General features: G+C 35.2%; 1 protein-coding gene across 1 annotated transcript in view; it reads right to left on the minus strand.

Moving 5' to 3' along the window:
- The window catches only part of LOC127192061 (vomeronasal type-2 receptor 116-like), a 47,699-nt gene that overhangs the window by 13,973 nt on the left and 14,139 nt on the right, over positions 1 to 19,587 (minus strand). Inside the window, exons 2-5 of the mRNA XM_051149397.1 lie at positions 15,565 to 15,856; positions 14,419 to 15,225; positions 13,527 to 13,739; positions 12,325 to 12,448 (exon numbers count right to left, since the gene is read on the minus strand). Coding sequence (XP_051005354.1) covers positions 12,325 to 12,448; positions 13,527 to 13,739; positions 14,419 to 15,225; positions 15,565 to 15,856 — 1,436 coding nt within the window. The remainder of the gene's footprint in view (positions 1 to 12,324; positions 12,449 to 13,526; positions 13,740 to 14,418; positions 15,226 to 15,564; positions 15,857 to 19,587) is intronic.

The raw sequence follows: 19,587 nt of genomic DNA on the forward strand, positions 1-19,587 counted from the left end.
AAACACCCAAGAGGAGTAGACATCTGGAAATAATCAAAATCAGGGCTGAAATCCATAAATTAGAAACCAAGGGAACAATTCAAAGAATCAGCAAAACCAGGAGCTGTTTCTTTGAGAACATCAACAAGATAGACAAACCAGTATCCAAACTAACTAAAAGACAGAGAGACACTATCCAAATCAACAAAATCAGAAATGAAAAAGGAGACATAACAACAGACACCAAAGAAATACAAAAAACCATAAGATCCTACTATAAAGACATATGTGCCACAAAATTTGAAAATCTAAGAGAAATGGACCATTTGCTTGATCGATTCCATTTGCCAAAACTGAATCAAGATCAGATAAACAATTTAAATAGTCCTATTTCACCTATATAGATAGAAGCAATCACTGATAGTCCCCCAACCAAAAAAAGCCCAGGGCCACATGGTTTAAGTGCGGAATTCTACCAGACCTTCAAAGAGGAGCTAATACTGATACTCTCCAAGCTACTCCAAAAGATAGAAATGGATGGAACATTATCAATTCCTTTCTATGAGGCCACAGCCACATTGATACCTAAACCTTACAAAGACCCAACAAAAAAGAGTATTTCAGACAAATTTCTCTTATGAACATTGAAGCAAAAATACTCAATAAAATACTCACAAAACAATTACAAGAACATATCAAAGATATCATTCACCATGACCAGGTAGGCTTCATTCCAAGCATGCAAGGATGGTTTAACAAATGGAAATCCAACAATGCAATCCACCATATAAAAAAACTGAAAGTAAAAAACCACATGATCATCTCTTTAGATGCAGAAAAAGCATTTGCCAAAACCCCCCTCCAAAAAAAAACAAAAACAAAAACAAAACAAGAAACCCCCACCCATTCATGCTTAAAGTTTTAGAGAGATCAGAGATACAAGACATATACCTAAACATAATAAAGGTTATACACAGCAAACCAATAGCCAACATCAAATTAAATGGAAAGATACTCAAGGAAAGTCTTCTGAAATCAGGGACCAGACAAGGCTTTCTCCATATCTCTTCAATATAGTTCTTGAAGTTCTACTCAGTTCAATAAGACAACAAAATGAGATCAAGGGGATCCAAATGGGAAAGGAGGAAGTCAAATGATCCTTATATGTGGATGATATGATAGTGTACATAAGTGACCCCCAAAATTCCACCAGAGAACTCCTACAGCTGATAAACACCTTCAGCAAATTGACTGGATACAAAATTAACTCAAAAAGTCAGTAGCCTTCCTATATACAATGAGAATCCTGCAGAGGAGGAAATTAGGAAAACCACACCCTTCATGTTAGCCATAAGCAATATAAAATATCTAGGAGTTACTGTAACCAAACAAGTGAAGGACTTGTATGAAAAAAAAAATTTAAATCCCTGAAGAAAGAGATTGAAGACAATATGAGAAGATCCTTTGTTCATGGATCGGGAGAATTAACAAGGCAAAATTGGTCATCTAACCAAAAGCAATTTGCAGATTCAATGCAATACCTATCAAAATACCTACACAAAAATTTAAAAGACATTGAAAGGTCAATCCTTAATTTCATATCGAAAAACAAAAAACCCAGAATAGCTAAAACAATCCTATAAAATAAAAATTCCTCCAGAGAATTCTCCATTGCTGATCTCAACCTGTACTATAGAGCAATAGTAATTAAAACAGGACAATACTGGGACAGTAATAGGCTGGGTGATCAATGGAATCAAATCAAAGACCCAGAAATGAATCCTCACACACATAGTCACTTGATTTTTGACAAAGAAGCCACATTTATTCAATGGAAAAAAGACAGCATCTTCAACAAATGATGCTGGTCTAATTGGATGACTACATGTAGAAAAATGCAATTGGACCCATATTTGTCACCATGCACAAAACTCAAGTCAAAGTGGATTAAAGACCTCAACATAAAAACCAGAGACACTAAATCAGTTAGAAGAAAAAGTGGGGAAAAGTCTGGAAATCATTTGCACAGAAGACAACTTCCTGAACAGAACACCAACAGCCCAAGTCTTAAGGCCAACAATTAATAAATGGGACCTCATGAGGCTGAGAAGCTTCTATAAGGCAGAAGACACTGTCAAAAAAACAAAGTAGTCACCTGCAGACTGGGAAAATATCTTCACCAACCCTACATCTGACAAAAGTCTAATATCCAAAATATATAAAGAGTTCAAGAAATTAAACACCACCAAACCAAATAACCCAATTGAGAAATGGGGCTCAGACTTTGGAAATCTATCTGGTGCTATCTCAGAAAAAATGGGAATAGGGCTTCCTCAAGACCCAGCTATTCCACTCTTTGGAATATACCCAGAAGATGCTCCACCACACAACAGGGACATATGCTCACCCATGTTGATAGCAGCCTTAATCATAATAGCCTATACCTGGAAACAGCCTAAATATCCCTCAATTGAAGAATAGATAAAGAAATTTTGGTACATTTACACTATGCAATACTACTGAGCTATAAAAAAATAAGGAAAGCCAGAAATTTGTGGCCAAATGGAGGAAATTAGAAACAATCATACTAAGTGAGTTAACCCAGAAACAGAAAAAGTCACATGGTATATATTCATTTATAATTGGACACTATTCCAAAAGGCATGTCCCATGAATGTCTTCACTTACCAGGAAAGTGAGACAGATGTGAGGATATTCTACTGAGATTCTAGGTAAGAGAAATATAGGAGATGAGGAAATAGAAGGATCCAGAGGATCTTAGAAACCTACAAGAAGAACATCATAATGGGTGGATCAGGGCCCAGGAGTGTCTTCTCAAACTATTGCACCAACCAAAGACAATACAAGTAGTAAACACCAAATCCCTAAGTTGATCTAGCCAATGGAGATGACATCCTCCACAGTTATGTGGAGAGCAGGGTCTAACTCTGACATGAGCTCTGGTGCCCCATATTTGATGACCTCCTCTTGGTGGGGAGCCCTGGTGGCACTCAAGGATGGGACTTGATGGCCTGGGACCATAAAGTGGAGGGTATCCCCCTTGGGCATGGACCTAAGGAAGGGTAATAGAGTGCTGGTGGGAGGGTAGGAGGAACAGGAGAATCCAAGTGATGGGAGAAAAATTGAGTCATAATCTGAATAAATTAACAAAAAAAAAACCCCAAATGATCATCTAAGTAGATATGGAAACGTACTTTGACAAAATCCAACAAACCTTCATGATAAAACATCTGAAAAGATTAGAGACACAAGAGACATGCTTAACCATAATGAAGGCTATTTATAGCACATCTAGAGCTATCAACAAATTAAATGGAGAGAAACTCAAATGACCTAAAAGTTGGAGAGGGATTATCCAAATTAACAAAATTAGAAACAAAAAGAGTCTTAACAATAGATATTGAGAGAATCCAGAAAATATTAAGGAGAAGTTTTAAAAAACCAGTACTCCACCCAACTGGAAAATCTAAAAGAAATAGATCAATTTTTTATCAGGTACTACTTTAAATGTTAAAGCAAGATCAGATAAGTGATATCAATCTCCCTAACAAAAACATCCAAGATCAAGATGGTTTTAGTGCATAATTCTCATAAATTTTAGGAAAAGATTTAACTCCAAAACTCTTTAAATTATTCCACAAGAATAAACAAAAGGAAGACTTTCCATTTTATTTTTGAGGCCACAGTTACCCTGATACTCAATGCACATAAAAACTCAAAATAGAATTGCAGACTAATTTTTCTTCTGAGCATAGATGCAAGAAATTCAATAAAATACTTGCAAAGCAGTCCAAAAACACATCAAAATACCTTCCATTATTATCAATTAATTTTTATCCCAGAGCAGGAATGGTTCATTATGCAAATATAAGTGAATGAAACCTACCATACAACAATCTGAAAGAAAAAAATGATAATCTCATTTGATATGAAAAATCCTTTGACAAAATCTAACATACCTTCATAATAAAAGATCTGAAAAAATTGAGACAAGAAACATGCTTAATCATAATGAAGGCAAATTACAGCAACCCTAGAGCCAACATCAAATTGAATTGATTAAGACTCAATTTAAGTACATTAAAGTCAGGAACACAACAAGTGTGTCTACTTTCTACATATAAATTTAGTATAGTACTTGAAATTTTATCTTGATCAATGAGAAAGTAGAAGTATTTAAAGGAGATAAATTTTTTTAAAAAGTAAAAATTTGTTATTTACAAATAATATGATAGTATACTTAAGTGACTCTATAACTTCAAACAGATAAGTTCCTACATCTGATGAATACTTTCAATAATGTGACTGGATTATTGCTCTCATATTCACAAGTGCCAAATAGAATGAAAAAGATATCAAGAAAACAGCATCTCTCAGAATAGCCTCATATAATATTAAATAACTTGCTCTCCTTTATAATACCAATTTTTCTACTAGAATGACTTGAAATGTAAATTTCTATTTTCTGATTTTCTAAGGAGACTCTTCTGAAAGTCTTTCAACCCCCAAAGGAGTCTTGCTCCACAGTGTGAGAATTGCTGTATAAAGTAAAGAGAACAAGTGTTCTCACTGGGAAGGAGAAATAGAATATATTTTACAGGTCAGCTGAAGGCAGGTAGGAAAAGGAGTAGGAGGATTCAGGTAGAGAGGGAGATGGAAGGAAGGAAATATTGTCAAGAGAGATGGCTGAATTTGGGAAGGCTATTTTTGTTTATGTGGAAACATTCTTGAATGTATGACGGTTACCCTATTGAAAAATCCTAGCAATAAACAATAAGGAGTCTCAGCTGTCCATCTCTCATATTCAGGCAAAGCTTCTAGTGATGGAACTGGATTGTATTCTATTGAATTTTTACCAAGGAGGTCCCATGAAAATCCACAAACAACAACGCTGATACAAAGTCAAGTACATACTGTCCACAAACTGACAAAGTGGGGCTTCACTGCAGTGGACCACATCTAAACAGCTCATTGACCATGGATAAGCTGAGCTTGTGTCCACACAGAACCTTTACAACTATGTTCTATCTCTTTGGTGCTGGCAGTTTCTCTCTAGGCTTCTGAAAGAGAACCATTGACACCAACCCAGTGACAGAACCTTGGCCTACAATGTGTCCTGCTTGTAAACCACACTAGGAAAATGTTGTCACAGAGCTTGTGTGGGACTCCATGAAAAAATGTTCATGGTCGTCAATGCTCGGGTATTGAAGAGCAAAAGACTAGATATCACAGAGATGGAGAGTAAAACCAAAGAACTAGTCTAAAAAGTCAATAAGATGATTCCTAATGATATTCTTCTATATTCATAGATTAGTACCTTGTACAGTCATTTTCAGAGCGTCTTCCCCTGTCAGCAGATCAGAATAGATTAAAAGACCACACCCAAAAATTATGAGCAGAGAGTTTAAGTTGTAGGTCACCCCCAAATTTCTCCCCCAAGAGCTCATGGAGTCCCACTGAGGATGAGGCAGGCAAAATATAAGTCAGAGGGGATGGAAGGAATCAAAAAATAAAGAACATCTAAATTAAGTAAGCAAGGATCATATCAGCTCAAAGACTAAAGTAGTTAGCATGTGGCCTATGTGACTCTACACTAGTTCCTCTGCAATACGTTTTAGCTATTAGCTTAGTATTATGATGGGAGTCCTGACTATGAGAATAAGTGGGTCTCTGACTCTTTTGCCTCCTCTTGGAACAATTTTTATTCTTTTGGATTGCTGTGTCCAACTCTGAGATGATAATATTTTTCTTTAATATTATTTTGCCATACTTGGTTGTTATCTCTTAGAAACATTCTTCTAATAAGAGATCCATAGGAGGGGAGATTATAGGAGGAACTGGGAGAAAAAGTAGGGGAAATTTTAATCAAAGTATATTATATAAAAAAGGAATTGTTTTCAATGAATGAAAAATAAAAAATAAATTTAAAAGAAAGTAAGGAGGGTTTATGGAAGTACTTGGGGAGGAAAAAAAGGTGATGTAATTGTCATATGGTTTCAAAAATAGAAAAAAAAAAGGAATTGAAATAAACCTGTTAGTTTATGAGGAGCACAATTCCCAAGATAAGCACCAGAGATATATCAAGATGTGATTCTCTCATTTATTAAAAAAATCTGCTGGGTCTAAAACTCCAAATTTTACATAATATAGTGATAATGAGTGATTTCAATACAGAACTTTTAACAAGAGGATATATGGACAAAACTCCACACAACATGGTTATCTTTTTAAGACTAACACAGTGACAAGACCAGTTGACATTTTAACATACATGTTGGAAGTAGAATCTTTATCCAAAAACATAGTTATAGTACTGTAGATGAGGAAATCCAATTTTAATCTTGTTTTTATTTTAAAATATGTTTTCAAAGAGATAAATAATTTTATAAGTTTTCAATAACTAAATACACAATCTTTTTAGTGATGTAAATGTAATTCATGGTTGATTTTACTTTTTCTGTCTTTATTCATCATCTTACCAAAATTTTTATACTCTAGTTCCCTGGTTTCACTTATGTTCTACCTGTTGTATTTTTACTGAATTCATTTTGATACAAGAATTTTCTATTTTGAACATCTTGGCCAAAAATTAGTGATTCTTCTATTTCATTATGTTTAGTTGCTGTTAGCTCAAGTATAAGCATCTAATACTGGTTTATCATTTATCTAATATGCAATAATGCAGTTATATGGCATGATTGCAATTTTGGCTAGTTGTCACAAAACATGATTCTACATTGATCTATGTAATATGGGGAAAATGATATATTAATACTCTTGGTAAGTCATAAGCACATTGGTCTCAATGAATTGATGAATATTATCACAATCTTTATACTTTGAAATCTTCCCATTATAGCTGGGATTCATTATAGAAATTTCAAAAATAGACACATGTAGAGAATCAACTGAATGGATACAAAAATATTTACAGAAAATTTATTTTTCTTAATGGGAAGTGTCATAAATATATTTTGTAACATCCTTCAGAGTGGGGATTATATTAATAACATGACAGCTTCCTGAACATAAGTTTTAAAGGCTGATCACATTATTTTTGATTTACTGTTTTGACTCAAGGGAAGCAAAGCAATGAGAAAGAAATGCATCTCATAAATAGAATCTTAAAACTTAAAGGTGCTGTGGAATTTCCAAGAAAAATTAATGGAGCAAGAAAAATTATCTTGAGTGAGATAACTAGACCTAAAAACTCCAAATATGCTATGTATTTGTTTATATGAGGTTTTTTAATCTGTTAAGTATTCATAAGTAATCCATATATCCTCTGAAGTAAGAGTATGTGGCAGGCAGAGAGAGAGAGAGAGAGAGAGAGAGAGAGAGACAGACAGACAGACAGACAGACAGACAGACAGACAGACAGACAGGCACACAGACAGACAGACAGACAGAGACAAAGACAGAGAGAGAGACACAGAGAGCTATGACCCTGTAAAGATGTAGAATTATAGTTATGGATAGATGAGAGAGGAGAATAAATTAGGATGATAAAATGAGCAAGGGAGACAGAGATAGATATGGAAGGTAATATGGGAATGGACAGCTAAAACTCAGTGACATTAAGGGGTTGTATAGAAAACCATTGACATTGAAGTTGATTAATTCATAGACATATATGAACTAAAAGTTAATTAGAATCACCAAATAATGGGATAACCAAATCTAATTATACATCTCTAGCCAACAAATGAAAGCTCAGCTGTCAAATGAGTTGTGTATAAGTGTTAGACAAATGGGGCCCTCATAACACACTGAGCAAAGAGAAGATAAACTGATGCCTACCTTGTGCCTTTATCACTACTGACTAGTCTTCTCAGTACTAAGAGGCACTCTGCACACTACTACAGAAGAAAAGAAAACACCACCCCAGCTACAAACACTGTAATGTATGATGGTGAGCTTCTTGCATGACTCTCTGGCACAATAAGGGCACAAAAATTATGAAAATAAATGCTATCTTATTGAAATTATTGTCCACTCCATGACATATGCCTGATACTGCCTGGGTAGCCAAAAATCTGAGATTAGACAGGCAATTGACTTAGGGAGGAACCAAATTCTACTGTTTTACAAAAGAAACAACAATGTAATAAACTTTTAATTACATTCTTCTATACACATGTGTAGAGAAATTTTAATCTGGCATCAACGGGTCATTACCAAAGGCCTTCTAGGTCTGTGTGATTCAGCTCGAATGCAGACACAGTCTGGATTACGGTGTGATCTGGCTGGAATAAAGACATTTCTTTATTATACACCTTTAATCCCAATTAGTAAACATACAGCTAGTTTATAGAACAAAACAGCCAACCTTAATAGTGGCATCTAGTTGAGGGCACTCAAAGTGATGGATCCAAGAAATATTTGACAGAATTTGTCAGAGATAAGATACACTCAACTCTAATAAGAATAGGACAAGAAAGAGAGTCTACTTAAAAGCAGCACAGGGAAGGAAAGAATGAGAGGTTTGTTTGTTTGTTTATCAAGAGTTTCTTACCAGGACAGCTTTACAGAGACAGGTTTCAGAGAGAACAAGGTAGACACAGATAAAGGCAGAATGAGCAGTGGATGAAAGAGAACCATAAGATTAAACTATATTGCTAGAAATACTTCTAGGCAAGGCAGATCAATTCAGTCAGAAATCAAGAGAATCCACTTTATATCAGCCAGCTTGGAGAGAAGTTTGAGCTGGAAAAGATGAGTTGAACCATCCAGTGAGAGTTCAGAAATTTTTAGAAGTGTCTCTCATCTTATCCTCTCATTTGAGAGAATATAAACATTTACACACATACATTAATACTTTCTCAGCTTTTATCAGAGAAATGTCCTTCTACAGTAAATTGTAATTAATACAGAGAAATACAACTGGATAATGTTCAGAGAGTAACAGACCATGGAACACTCAGTTCTAAAGTGGCAGAGTAAGGAGATGCAGGCTGTCAGGATGAGACCTGATAGACTGAGGGCGTATGGTGGGAGAGGAAGTCGCCTTCTGTCAGAGGTCTAGGGAAGGGGAATAGGGCAGAAGAGGGAGGGAGAATGAGAATGAGAAGATACAAATGAGGGGATAACAACCATGATGTAATCTGATTAAATGCTAATAAATTAAAATTTTAAGAAATACATATTTTCAAGTCTTAGAGAACACAGGAGAAGAGAGTTCATAAAAATTCTAAGAGCCAGTGATAAAAGAAGACACCATGGAAAGAAAGCCTTCTGGATATATCAGGACTTGGACATACATGAACTAACAGAGAGTCTGAAAGCATTCAAATAGCCTATACATGTACCAGGCAGAGGAGGAATTAGAACTAAGATGGTAATCAGGCAGAAGCCATATTCCTAACCCAGAAGCTATCTCCAATTGTAACTGCTAGCAAATGATAAAAATATTTCTTCAATGGATTTTTAGGGGCTAATCAAACTAAACTTAAGGGTCATTCACATGTCCAGCAGGAGATAACAAAAAATGAACTCAATGATATTAAATGAGGTTTATTATACCGCAATGCTTAGTCTATACAATACTTTTAAGCTTGCAGACCTTTGTGTATATCGTGTGGTTTCTGATTTTGCTTTTGTGGGGTTTCTTAGTGTGAAAATATGTGTGTCAATGTGTACATGTGTTTTTTTTTTTTTTTTGCAGTTTTGGGGGGTCTTGTATTAACTTTGTATTTACTTACTTATTTTTACTTCCTTTGTTTTTATCATATTCAGAATTGTTGTTATTATTTTTAACATATTTTAGTTTATTCTTATCTTGAGATGTCTATTGTGTTCTAATGAGAGAGAGAGAGAGAGAGAGAGAGAGAGAGAGAGAGAGAGAGAGAGAGAGAGACAGTTTGGATTGGGGCAGTACAAAAGTGGACTGAGTTGAGTTTAGGGAGGGGAATCAATGATAAGAATATATTGTATAAATCAAAACCACTTTGACTATAAACCTATAGAGCTAGTATGGAAATCAGTATGTCATTTTCTCAGAAAGATGGCAACTACTCTTCCTCAAAATCAAGCTTTACCACTTGTTGGAATATACTAAAAGGATGCATCATCCTATGACAGAAACACTTGACTAATCATGATTATACCTGCTTTAAAAAAAAAAACCAAAAACCAGAAACTGGAAACAGCCTAGATTTCTCTCTTTAGAGAAATGAATAAAGAAACATAATGCATTTATAAAATGAAGTATTATTACTCAGATGTTGAAATAAATGACACCATGAAACTTATAATCAAATGGATGTAAATAGAAAATACTACCCAAAGTGAGGTAAGTAAGAACCAGAAAGATAAATATGATATATTTGCTTATCTTTTTATTAAAGCTGTTAAATAAATGAGAACAAAGGTATACTCTATAGACACAGAGTGATTAGGAATAGAGAAGGAATTATGGGGCATCTCATGGGTCTCCTTGGGAGGGGGAAAGAGAGTAAATTTTATGGGTGTATGGGAGCTAGGGAGGGGATGAAAATAGGAGAAACATATGGGAAGAGAGAGGTAAGCTGGAATTGAGAGAGGGAATGCGGAGAATGACAACTAGAAATGAGCACTTGGGGGGCAATTTAAAAACTTAATTCAACAGAAACTTCCTATAATATGTATGAAGGTGTCTCTAATGAAGTCTCCAAATAATGAGAAAGACAGAAATTAAACTGAGTATCTCTTCTCAACAAACAAAGCTTCCAGTACCAGAATAGAGTTTCATGAATTAGAGTTGTTGGCTGAAATTCCTATAACTGCTCCCCTCCCAAATAACCTAGGCTGTTGCCAAGACAATAGATTTCTCAGAGGAAAAATACAGGCATCGAGGACCTACTGCTGAATATAACACAACAAAATAATTTATTGAACATGGAGGGATCAAAGTGATGCTATATGGAACTTTTAACTCCATGCTATACTCTCTATAACACAGTAAGGTACTCTATAGGCTGCCAAAGAACAAAAGAGAATACAAGTACAACCACCAAATTTTTTTTATCTATATTTAATCCTGCCTGCAAAATATGCTAGGGTAATAAGGAAACAATCTCTAATAAAACAACCAACTAGTGTCTGATTTAATTCAAGTCCCACTCAGTGAGATGGAACCCATTCATGACATTACTTGAACAACCAAGAATGAGAAACTAGAAACCAATATTCCTTGTCAGCAAAATTACTCCTAATTATATTCTGCTATACTTATAGTTTAGTGCCTTATTCAATCATCGTCAGAGATACTTTCTGGTTTACTCCTGCAGCTTTGGGAAGCAAATACAGAGACACCCAGCCAGAAACTATGCAGAGAGTGTGAGACCTTGGAACACACAGTCTAAGTGAGATGCCTTTATTTTATCCTTTTGTATCTTAATAAAACTCAAAGAATCTGAGGCAGAAAGAGTAGGGAAGACTGAGGGGACAGAGGGCATTATAAGAAAAACACCTTTTTAACAACCAAGAATCTAAAGTGGGAATCGCAGGACCTATACCAGATCTTCTATCTATGTACTATAGCTTTCAGTTTTATACTTTTATGGATCTGCTGAATGGGTAAATAAGGAAGTCTTGAATTCCTGTTTTCTCTCTTAGGGCATTTATTTTCCCCTGGTCTTGTTTTCTCAAACTTCAATGTGATGTTTTCTATCTTCTTATACTTTGTTGTTGTCTCCAAGAAGCCCATTGTCTTCTAATAAGACACAAATTAGGATCTATGATAAGAGAGGATTTGCCAAGAAACTGAAAGAAGTTGAGGGGGGATAAAGTATATTCGAGACTATATTGTGTGATAAAATAATCTATGTTTAATAAAAGGAAGATAAAATTTAAAAGAACATTTATGAAATAATTTATTTGCAATAAAACAAGGAATATTACTCATGATAGATATCAAATATATGTATGGGAAAAATAAAACTCAACTCTCCAATTACCTGCTGTGTTAAAGAAAAAAATCTGTACTGGGAATGATCATAAAAACGATGCTAGAAATCCAAGATTGATAGGAATTCTACATGGTAGGTAAACATAAAGATATGGCGCTCAAAACACTGTGTTCATGGTGAAATTAAACAGACTATTAATCTTTGGGCATGGTGTGCATATTCAGGGAATGGTGCCTGCAATTTAATAAAATATAAATTAGGGATGGTTCTAATGTCTAGTATGTGTCCTTTCAAAAGGAATTAAAAGTCACAGCAATGTTTAAATTTATAATCAAGGAAGAAAAGTTTATCTCTTCTCTCTGGTATATTTCCACTTGCTTATGTATTGCAAACTCCTGTGGACAAGTTGGAAATGTCTCTGTAAATCTATATTTACCTGTCTCATTAGAAATCTCATTGTCTGCACAAGGAGTACAATCAAAGCAGCAGACAGCCTTCCCTTCCTGGGCAGTTTTCCTGAATCCAGGCCTACAGCTCTCACTGCACACAGACTGAGGAATCTGAGAAAAAAAGACATCTATTAGCAAATACAGCACACTTTTGTGAATCATCAAAGTAAATAGAATACTTGTGAATATCATTGACCAGTTAATTTTCAAATACTTACACTTATAATTAAAGTTAATGGGTTAAAAAAATAAAGTTAATGGGTTTTGGTATTACTTGTTTTGGCAGATGTTGGGCTTCACAATCCAAATGTGTAAATCATACTGTAATACTTAAAACCTTGTTAATAGTAAGTCATTAAAATAGTATTCTAGAAGGTCATGGTATGACTTCAGATTCAACCTGTACCTGTACTTATTGGCTCTCAGGGGGAGTTTTTATATCCATTGTGATTTTCAATGTTTATTGAGAACTTTTTCAGGGCTTGAATTAATCATGGAAACAAGTCATTGGACAACTTCTGTGAGAAGATTTATAGAGACAGTTACCTGTGGTGGAAATGCCACCACAAAGTGGGTGTCAGTATTTATTTGGCTACTTTCACAGAATTTAAAAGAGAAAAAAGGAAAATGATGGGCAACTACATTCTTAGATCACTGATTCTGATTGGTGAATGTGATGTCATCACCTCGTTTTGCTCTTAAAGCATTCTTCTCTCACCAGGATGGATTGCATACTCTCAGTGGCAGCCATAAGAATACTATTCAATTTCTTTTAAAAACTATTTATCTATAATATATGCACACATGCACACACACGCACACACACACACACACACCTTTCATGTCGTTCTACCTTTTTAGGGGCTAAAAATATGCCACTTAACAACTCAATGAATTTTGTTCAGCTGTACAACAAAATAAACCTCCTATCAGTGTTTTGAGGCTGTGACATAAATATAATAGAAACTCTACTCACAACAAATGGGCAATAACACAATTTAGAAATTAAAATTTCCATTGATTAGAATCAGGGAATGAAAAAATAGTCTACCTTGACTCTTTCTATGTGAAGTTCTTTGTAAGTAGTTGAACACTGATTGATACTGAGTTAATATCCAAGAATCATTGACATCCTGAAAATTACTGTTTTTTATAAAAGATCAAAGCAATGAGATAAGTCACAACCCACCTTTGTAAACCTTGTTGGCCATTGTATGATCTGATCAGATAAGGACAACTCTTGACCCCGGAGAGCATTTGGAGAAAAAGTTCCTACTTTAACCTTTAACCCCAGACCCTTTGGAAAATTCCAAAAATTGAGAATATCATACCCTGGATCTAAGTTTTTTCTCTCATCCATTAATGTATGACTTCTCACATGATTTTTCAGGAAAGGGAGAAGCTAGAAGAGATGTAGCAACATATGTTGAAGTACACCAGAAACACTAAATTCATTTTCTTTAAAAAAGTACAAAGAATCTCAGTGTTTTTAATTCTTCATGATAAGAAACCTCTTTAAAGCAGACATCAATGTTCCTGAGAAAATAAAAAATACTAGAATCATAATACATTACATTTCAAAAAAATCCTACCACTCAAGAGAAATCATTGAACTTAGGAGAGCTAGGACATCAAGACAGCTGATCCAAAGTTCTTTGAAAAGCTACCCACATTTATTAACTGTTAGAATATATTTACAGTTTCTCTCATTGATAAGAGAGACCTAATGCTGGAAGTATATACTAAATTGATACATAGGCACATATTCCCGTAGTCATGCTCAGAAGAAATTTAACCCTGAAACATCTACAGCCCCTACTTCTGCTCCAAAGAATACACATGTGAAATCACAACTTTTCACAATAAAAAAATTACTAAGAAAATTGTGAGAGAACATGTCATATAAATTTTATATTTATTCAAGAATTTTTTTGTTCTTGGCATTCCATTTATAAAGTACATTGACTCAAGATTTTGCATTGGCAACATATTCCAAAACTTAATATGCCAAATTTCAGTGTCTTAGAAAATAATAAAACTATCATATCACTGATATTATGATACACAGAAAAGAATAATACCTGCCAGGGGGAAAATACCATATCTTCTTGATTAACATATGGTTGTGTTTGTATTAGCTGAAGATTAAGTTCATGGAGACTGTAGGCCACAGCATATACAGCATTGTATATATTATAGCCCTCTTCACTCATTGATGGGTCAAAAATGTGTCTGGGCAGTAACTCCAAAGAAGCATTAGGTTGGCAGTTTTCCAAAAGTTTGCAATCAAGCTCAGAAAATGAGCACTTGAAGAATACATACCAAAACTTAGGAAGATAATTATCTTCTGGGTATTTGTAGGGATTAACTGTTTGAATAAAATTATTGAACTTGGCTTTCTCTACATAGTGATGTGAAAAGATGAGACTTCCATGAAATGACTCTACCATGAAATGATCAATATTATTGTCAACATCCCATCGAGAGTTCAACACCCAAACTTTCCATGTCACTAATAGTTGTTCAATGTGACGTGTTAAACCTTGTAAAGAAACGATGTCCCCATAAATAATTATCACATTTGCTGATGAGTCCTGAATCCTCTCTATATTTTTCCATATTGCATTGGAATATGAATTCCAAGTTCCAGAGATCATTTTCAAAAAGGCTATGCAAATGCTATTGCTCTCCATAACTTCTCTCAAGTCTGACAGAATCTGAGTCCCTCTGTGGTCGTCTGGTAGGATCAAACCAACCCAGGACCAGCTGAAATGAACCATTAAAGACACAATTGCATATGAAAGGAATGTATCTTTGGGAGCCATCTGATGGAGAAAATTAAACTGACTCTGGTCATTCAAGGAAGAATCAAAAGACCCAAAAGTGAGCTGAAGAGAAAAAAAAATGGAAATCAAGGATAGAACATTGGCATCAAACACAGTCTTAGTCCTAAATCAGCAGATGTAAACAATCATGATAAAGATGGATTTTTAATATTTTAGGATGCAAACCCATCAAAGAGTTTCCACAAAAATTAATGACATATATACAGTTTAAATAAGCTAGTTGGTGTCATCTGCCTCTCCTTCCTTTCTATTTCAAGTAATGAAAATATGGATCAAGTACTTTCATGCTTTGCTTTAATACCTGATTAATTCAAGTGCCCCTATTTTACATTTTCAACAAAGCTTACCTGACTTCTAGTTCCCACAGCATATACCCCTCACCTGTGGTATTTTGTAGAGTTGTAGCAGTGACCCAATGTGGGCAGATGTTGCCCATGATGTTCCTGTAAGTGCAGAATGTGACTTTTGCTTCTGTCCACAGTCATAGTTAACTAAAGGAATACTCTTTCTTGTGAGCCAAATAAAGGCACCAAGAAGAATGCTTTTTTCAGTAAATGCAATATTATAGAGATGAAAGCCAAGACTTGTGTTGGGTAGAAGATGAGGGTTTCTGTTGATCTCCTCAATGGCAAACAACAGAGCCAGAACAAACTGATAGTTCTTAAAATTATACCTGCACAGATTTAATAAAGTTACACATTAGAAAGAAGATGTAGATCATCCAACCTTCATACTCAGTGAAACGACTTTTATCCAACCTTCATACTCAGTGAAACGACTTTTACACTTCACATGCCAACATTTTTATAGAGTCCATATCATAATAATATATTATTATCTTCTCACAAATAGCAGGAATTAAAATGAGAATTTTAAGTAGATAGGATTAGGTAAGATTCTAAAGTACTAACACTCATTAATTATTGTCTCTGGGATTCTAGTTTTTTTATTATATTTCATTGTTCTTTTATGTGGAAACAATAGTAAAAGAAACTGTCCATTAATAAGAAATTAGATTCTGACAAAACATGAAAACTTGAGGTGCTGGGATCTTGGTCTTTCAGCCTATACAATTATGAAAGGTCTCAATATCTTGAACCAATGGCCATGTTTTCTATGACACTATGACAATAATAAAAAAATTATGCTTCTGTGCCCAGTGCCCCATTCTTGGCAGCCTTCAGTGGCCACTGGGGGAAGACAGCTTTGTTACACTATCCAAGGCTTTTTTGCAACCTCTATCTACTGTACCTCATACCTACATGCATTCCAGGAATCTGGCAGCCCCCAAGGACCATCAACCAATACCAAAGACAACCATATGGCTAAAAGCCACTACAAGCACATAAATAATAAGAGCCTGAATAATATATCAACAGAAGAACCCAATATCATCATATAGTAAGTCCAGAAAATATTAACACAGGTGAGGGACAAGAAAACAAAGTTAAATCCAGTCTCATTAAGATGATAGATACTTTTAAAGAAGAAATGCATAAATAATTTAAAGAAATACAGGAAAAAACAATAAAACAAGTGAAGGAAATTAATAAAACTATCAAAGACCTTAAAATCAAAGTAAAAACAATAAAGAAAGCACAATCTTTTGGAATTCTGGGTATGGGAAACCTAGAGAAAAGAATAGGAATAAAAAACCGCAAGTATTGTTGAAGGTTGGTCTGATGTATTTTGATGCTAATTACTGCTTGCTGTATCTGTGCCCCACCTGTACCTTGCCTAAGACCAATAAAATGCCATCATACCTGGAAAGGGTAAGTGGGATAGGCATGGCTAAGGCTCCAGGGCTTAGAGAGACAGAGAGAATCTTGCAAAGAGGGGAGACCTTAGGAGAAAAAAGTAGGAAGTAGGCTGTGCCATTGGTTAGGTGGAGGAGAAGCACATGGCCAGCTGGATGGAGAATTGACCCAGATGATGATAATTAGCAAGTATTTGGGATTATAGATGGAAGGTAGCTTGATAGAAATTATTAGAAGCAGATGGCATGGGACTGGACAGGTGTACCTGTCCCACTGTGGCAAGTAGTTTAGGGGATTAATATGTTCCTTGCCTCAGGTTAGCGAAGGCTATTTTAACATATAACAGGTGTCTGTGTCTTGACTGATTGCTAGGGGGTTAGAAAATACTGCCATAATAATATTATAGACCTAATAATAATTTTGTTTAATGTTATATAATAATAATGTATTATTATAAATTAATAATAATAATAATAATAAATATAATGTTATTATTAAAAATAAAAATGTTTATTATTAGGCCATATTGATAAAAATAACTGCAACAAAACATCTCTAACAGAATCTAAGAGATGGAAGAGAGTATCCAAGGCATAGAAGACATGATAGAAGATATTGATATATCAATCAAAGAAAATGTTAAATCTAAAAAAATTTCTGACAAAAAACTTCTACGAAATCTGACATACTATGAAAAGACATAATCTATGAATCATAGGAATAGGAAAAGGTGAAAACTCACAGCTAGAAGGCACAGAAAATATTTTCTACAAAAATTTATTAAAAAATTCTCAAGCTGAAGAAAGTGATGCCTATTGACATATAAGAATAATACAATTTGCTCAGCCATGTTCATAGCAGCCTTATTCATAATAGCCAGAACATAGAAACAGCCTAAGTGTCCATCAGTAAAAGAATGGATAAAGAAACTGTGGTACATATTCACTATGGAATACTACTTAGCTATTAAAAATAAGGAATTCCCAAAATTTGTGGATAAATGGATTGAGCTAGAAATGATCATAATGAGTGAGTTAACCCAGAAGCAGAAAGAATCAAATGGTATATAATCACTTATATCTGCATACTAGCCCAAGGGTCATGTCCCACAAAAGCCTTCATTTACCAGGAAACTGGGACAGAGGGGAGGACATCCTATTGGGACTCTAAATGAGAGAAGCATGGGAGAATAGCAAAGTAGAAGGATCCAGAGCGTCCTAGAAACCTACAAGTAGAACATTATGATAGGCAGATTTGGGCCCAGGGGTCCCGCTCAAACTAAGGCACCAGCCAAGGACAATACAGGCAGTAAACTTTAAACCCCTTTCTAGATCTAGCCAATGGTCAGAACATTCTCCACAGTTGAGTGGAGAGTGTGATATGACTTTCTCACGTCCTCTGGTGCCTCACATTTGACCATGTCCCCTGGAGGGGGAGACCTGGTGGCACTCAGAGGAAGGACAGCAGGTTGCCAAGAAGAGACTTGATACCCTATGAGAATATACAGGGGGAGGTAATCCCCCTCAGGAACAGTCATAGGGGAGGGGAATAATGGGAAAATGGGAGGGAGGGAAGAATGGGGGGATACAAGGGATGGGATAACCATTGAGATGTAAGAAGAATAAATTAATAAAAATAATAATAAAATAATAAAAAGCAAAAAAAAAAAAAAAGAATAATACAGAACACCAATTAGACTGAATCAGAAAAAATTCTCCTGCCACAAAATAATCAAAGTATCAAATGTACAAAACAAAGAAAGAATATTAAAAGATGTTTTCCAAAGTGGTTGTACTACTTTGCATTCCCACCAGCAATGAAGGAGTGTTCCTCTCTCCCCACATCCTCGCCAGCATGTGGTGTCATTTGAGTTTTTGATCTTAGCCATTCTGATGGGTGTAAGATGGAATCTCAGTGTCGTTTTGATTTGCATTTCTCTGATGACTAACGAGGACGAGCATTTCTTTAAGTATCTCTCGGCCATTTGATATTCCTCTGTTGAGAATTCTCTGTTTAGGTCTGAGCCCCATTTCACAATTGGGTTGTTTGTTTTTGTGGTGTTTAATTTCTTGAGTTCTTTATATATTTTGGATATTAAACCTTTGTCAGATGCAGGGTTGGTGAAGATCTTTTCCCAGTCTGTAGGCTGTCGCTTTTTTCTACTGACAGTGTCTCCTGCCTTACAGAAGCCTCTCAGCCTCATGAGGTCCCATTTATTAATTGTTGACATTAAGGCCTGGGCTGTTGGTGTACTGTTCAGGAAGTTGTTTCCTGTGCCTATGTGTCCCAGGTTCTTCCCCACTTTTTTCTCTAACTGAATTAATGTCTCTGGTTTTAAGTTGAGGTCTTTAAACCACTTTGGAAAGCTATCTGGCACTTTCTCAGAAAAATGGAAATAGGGCTTCCTCAAGACCCAGCTATCCCACTCCTTGGGATATACCCAGAAAATGCCCTACCACACAACAGGGACATATGCTCAACCATGTTCGTAGCTGCTTTATACAGAAGAGCCAGAACATGGAAATAGCCTAAGTGTCCCTCAATAGAAGAATGGACTAAGAAACTGTGGTTCATTTACACTATGGAATACTACTCAGCTATTAAAAACAAGGAATTCCTGAAATTTGTGGACAAATGGATTGATCTA

The sequence above is a fragment of the Acomys russatus genome, chromosome 7, assembly GCF_903995435.1.
Source record: "Acomys russatus chromosome 7, mAcoRus1.1, whole genome shotgun sequence".
NCBI lineage: Eukaryota > Metazoa > Chordata > Mammalia > Rodentia > Muridae > Acomys > Acomys russatus.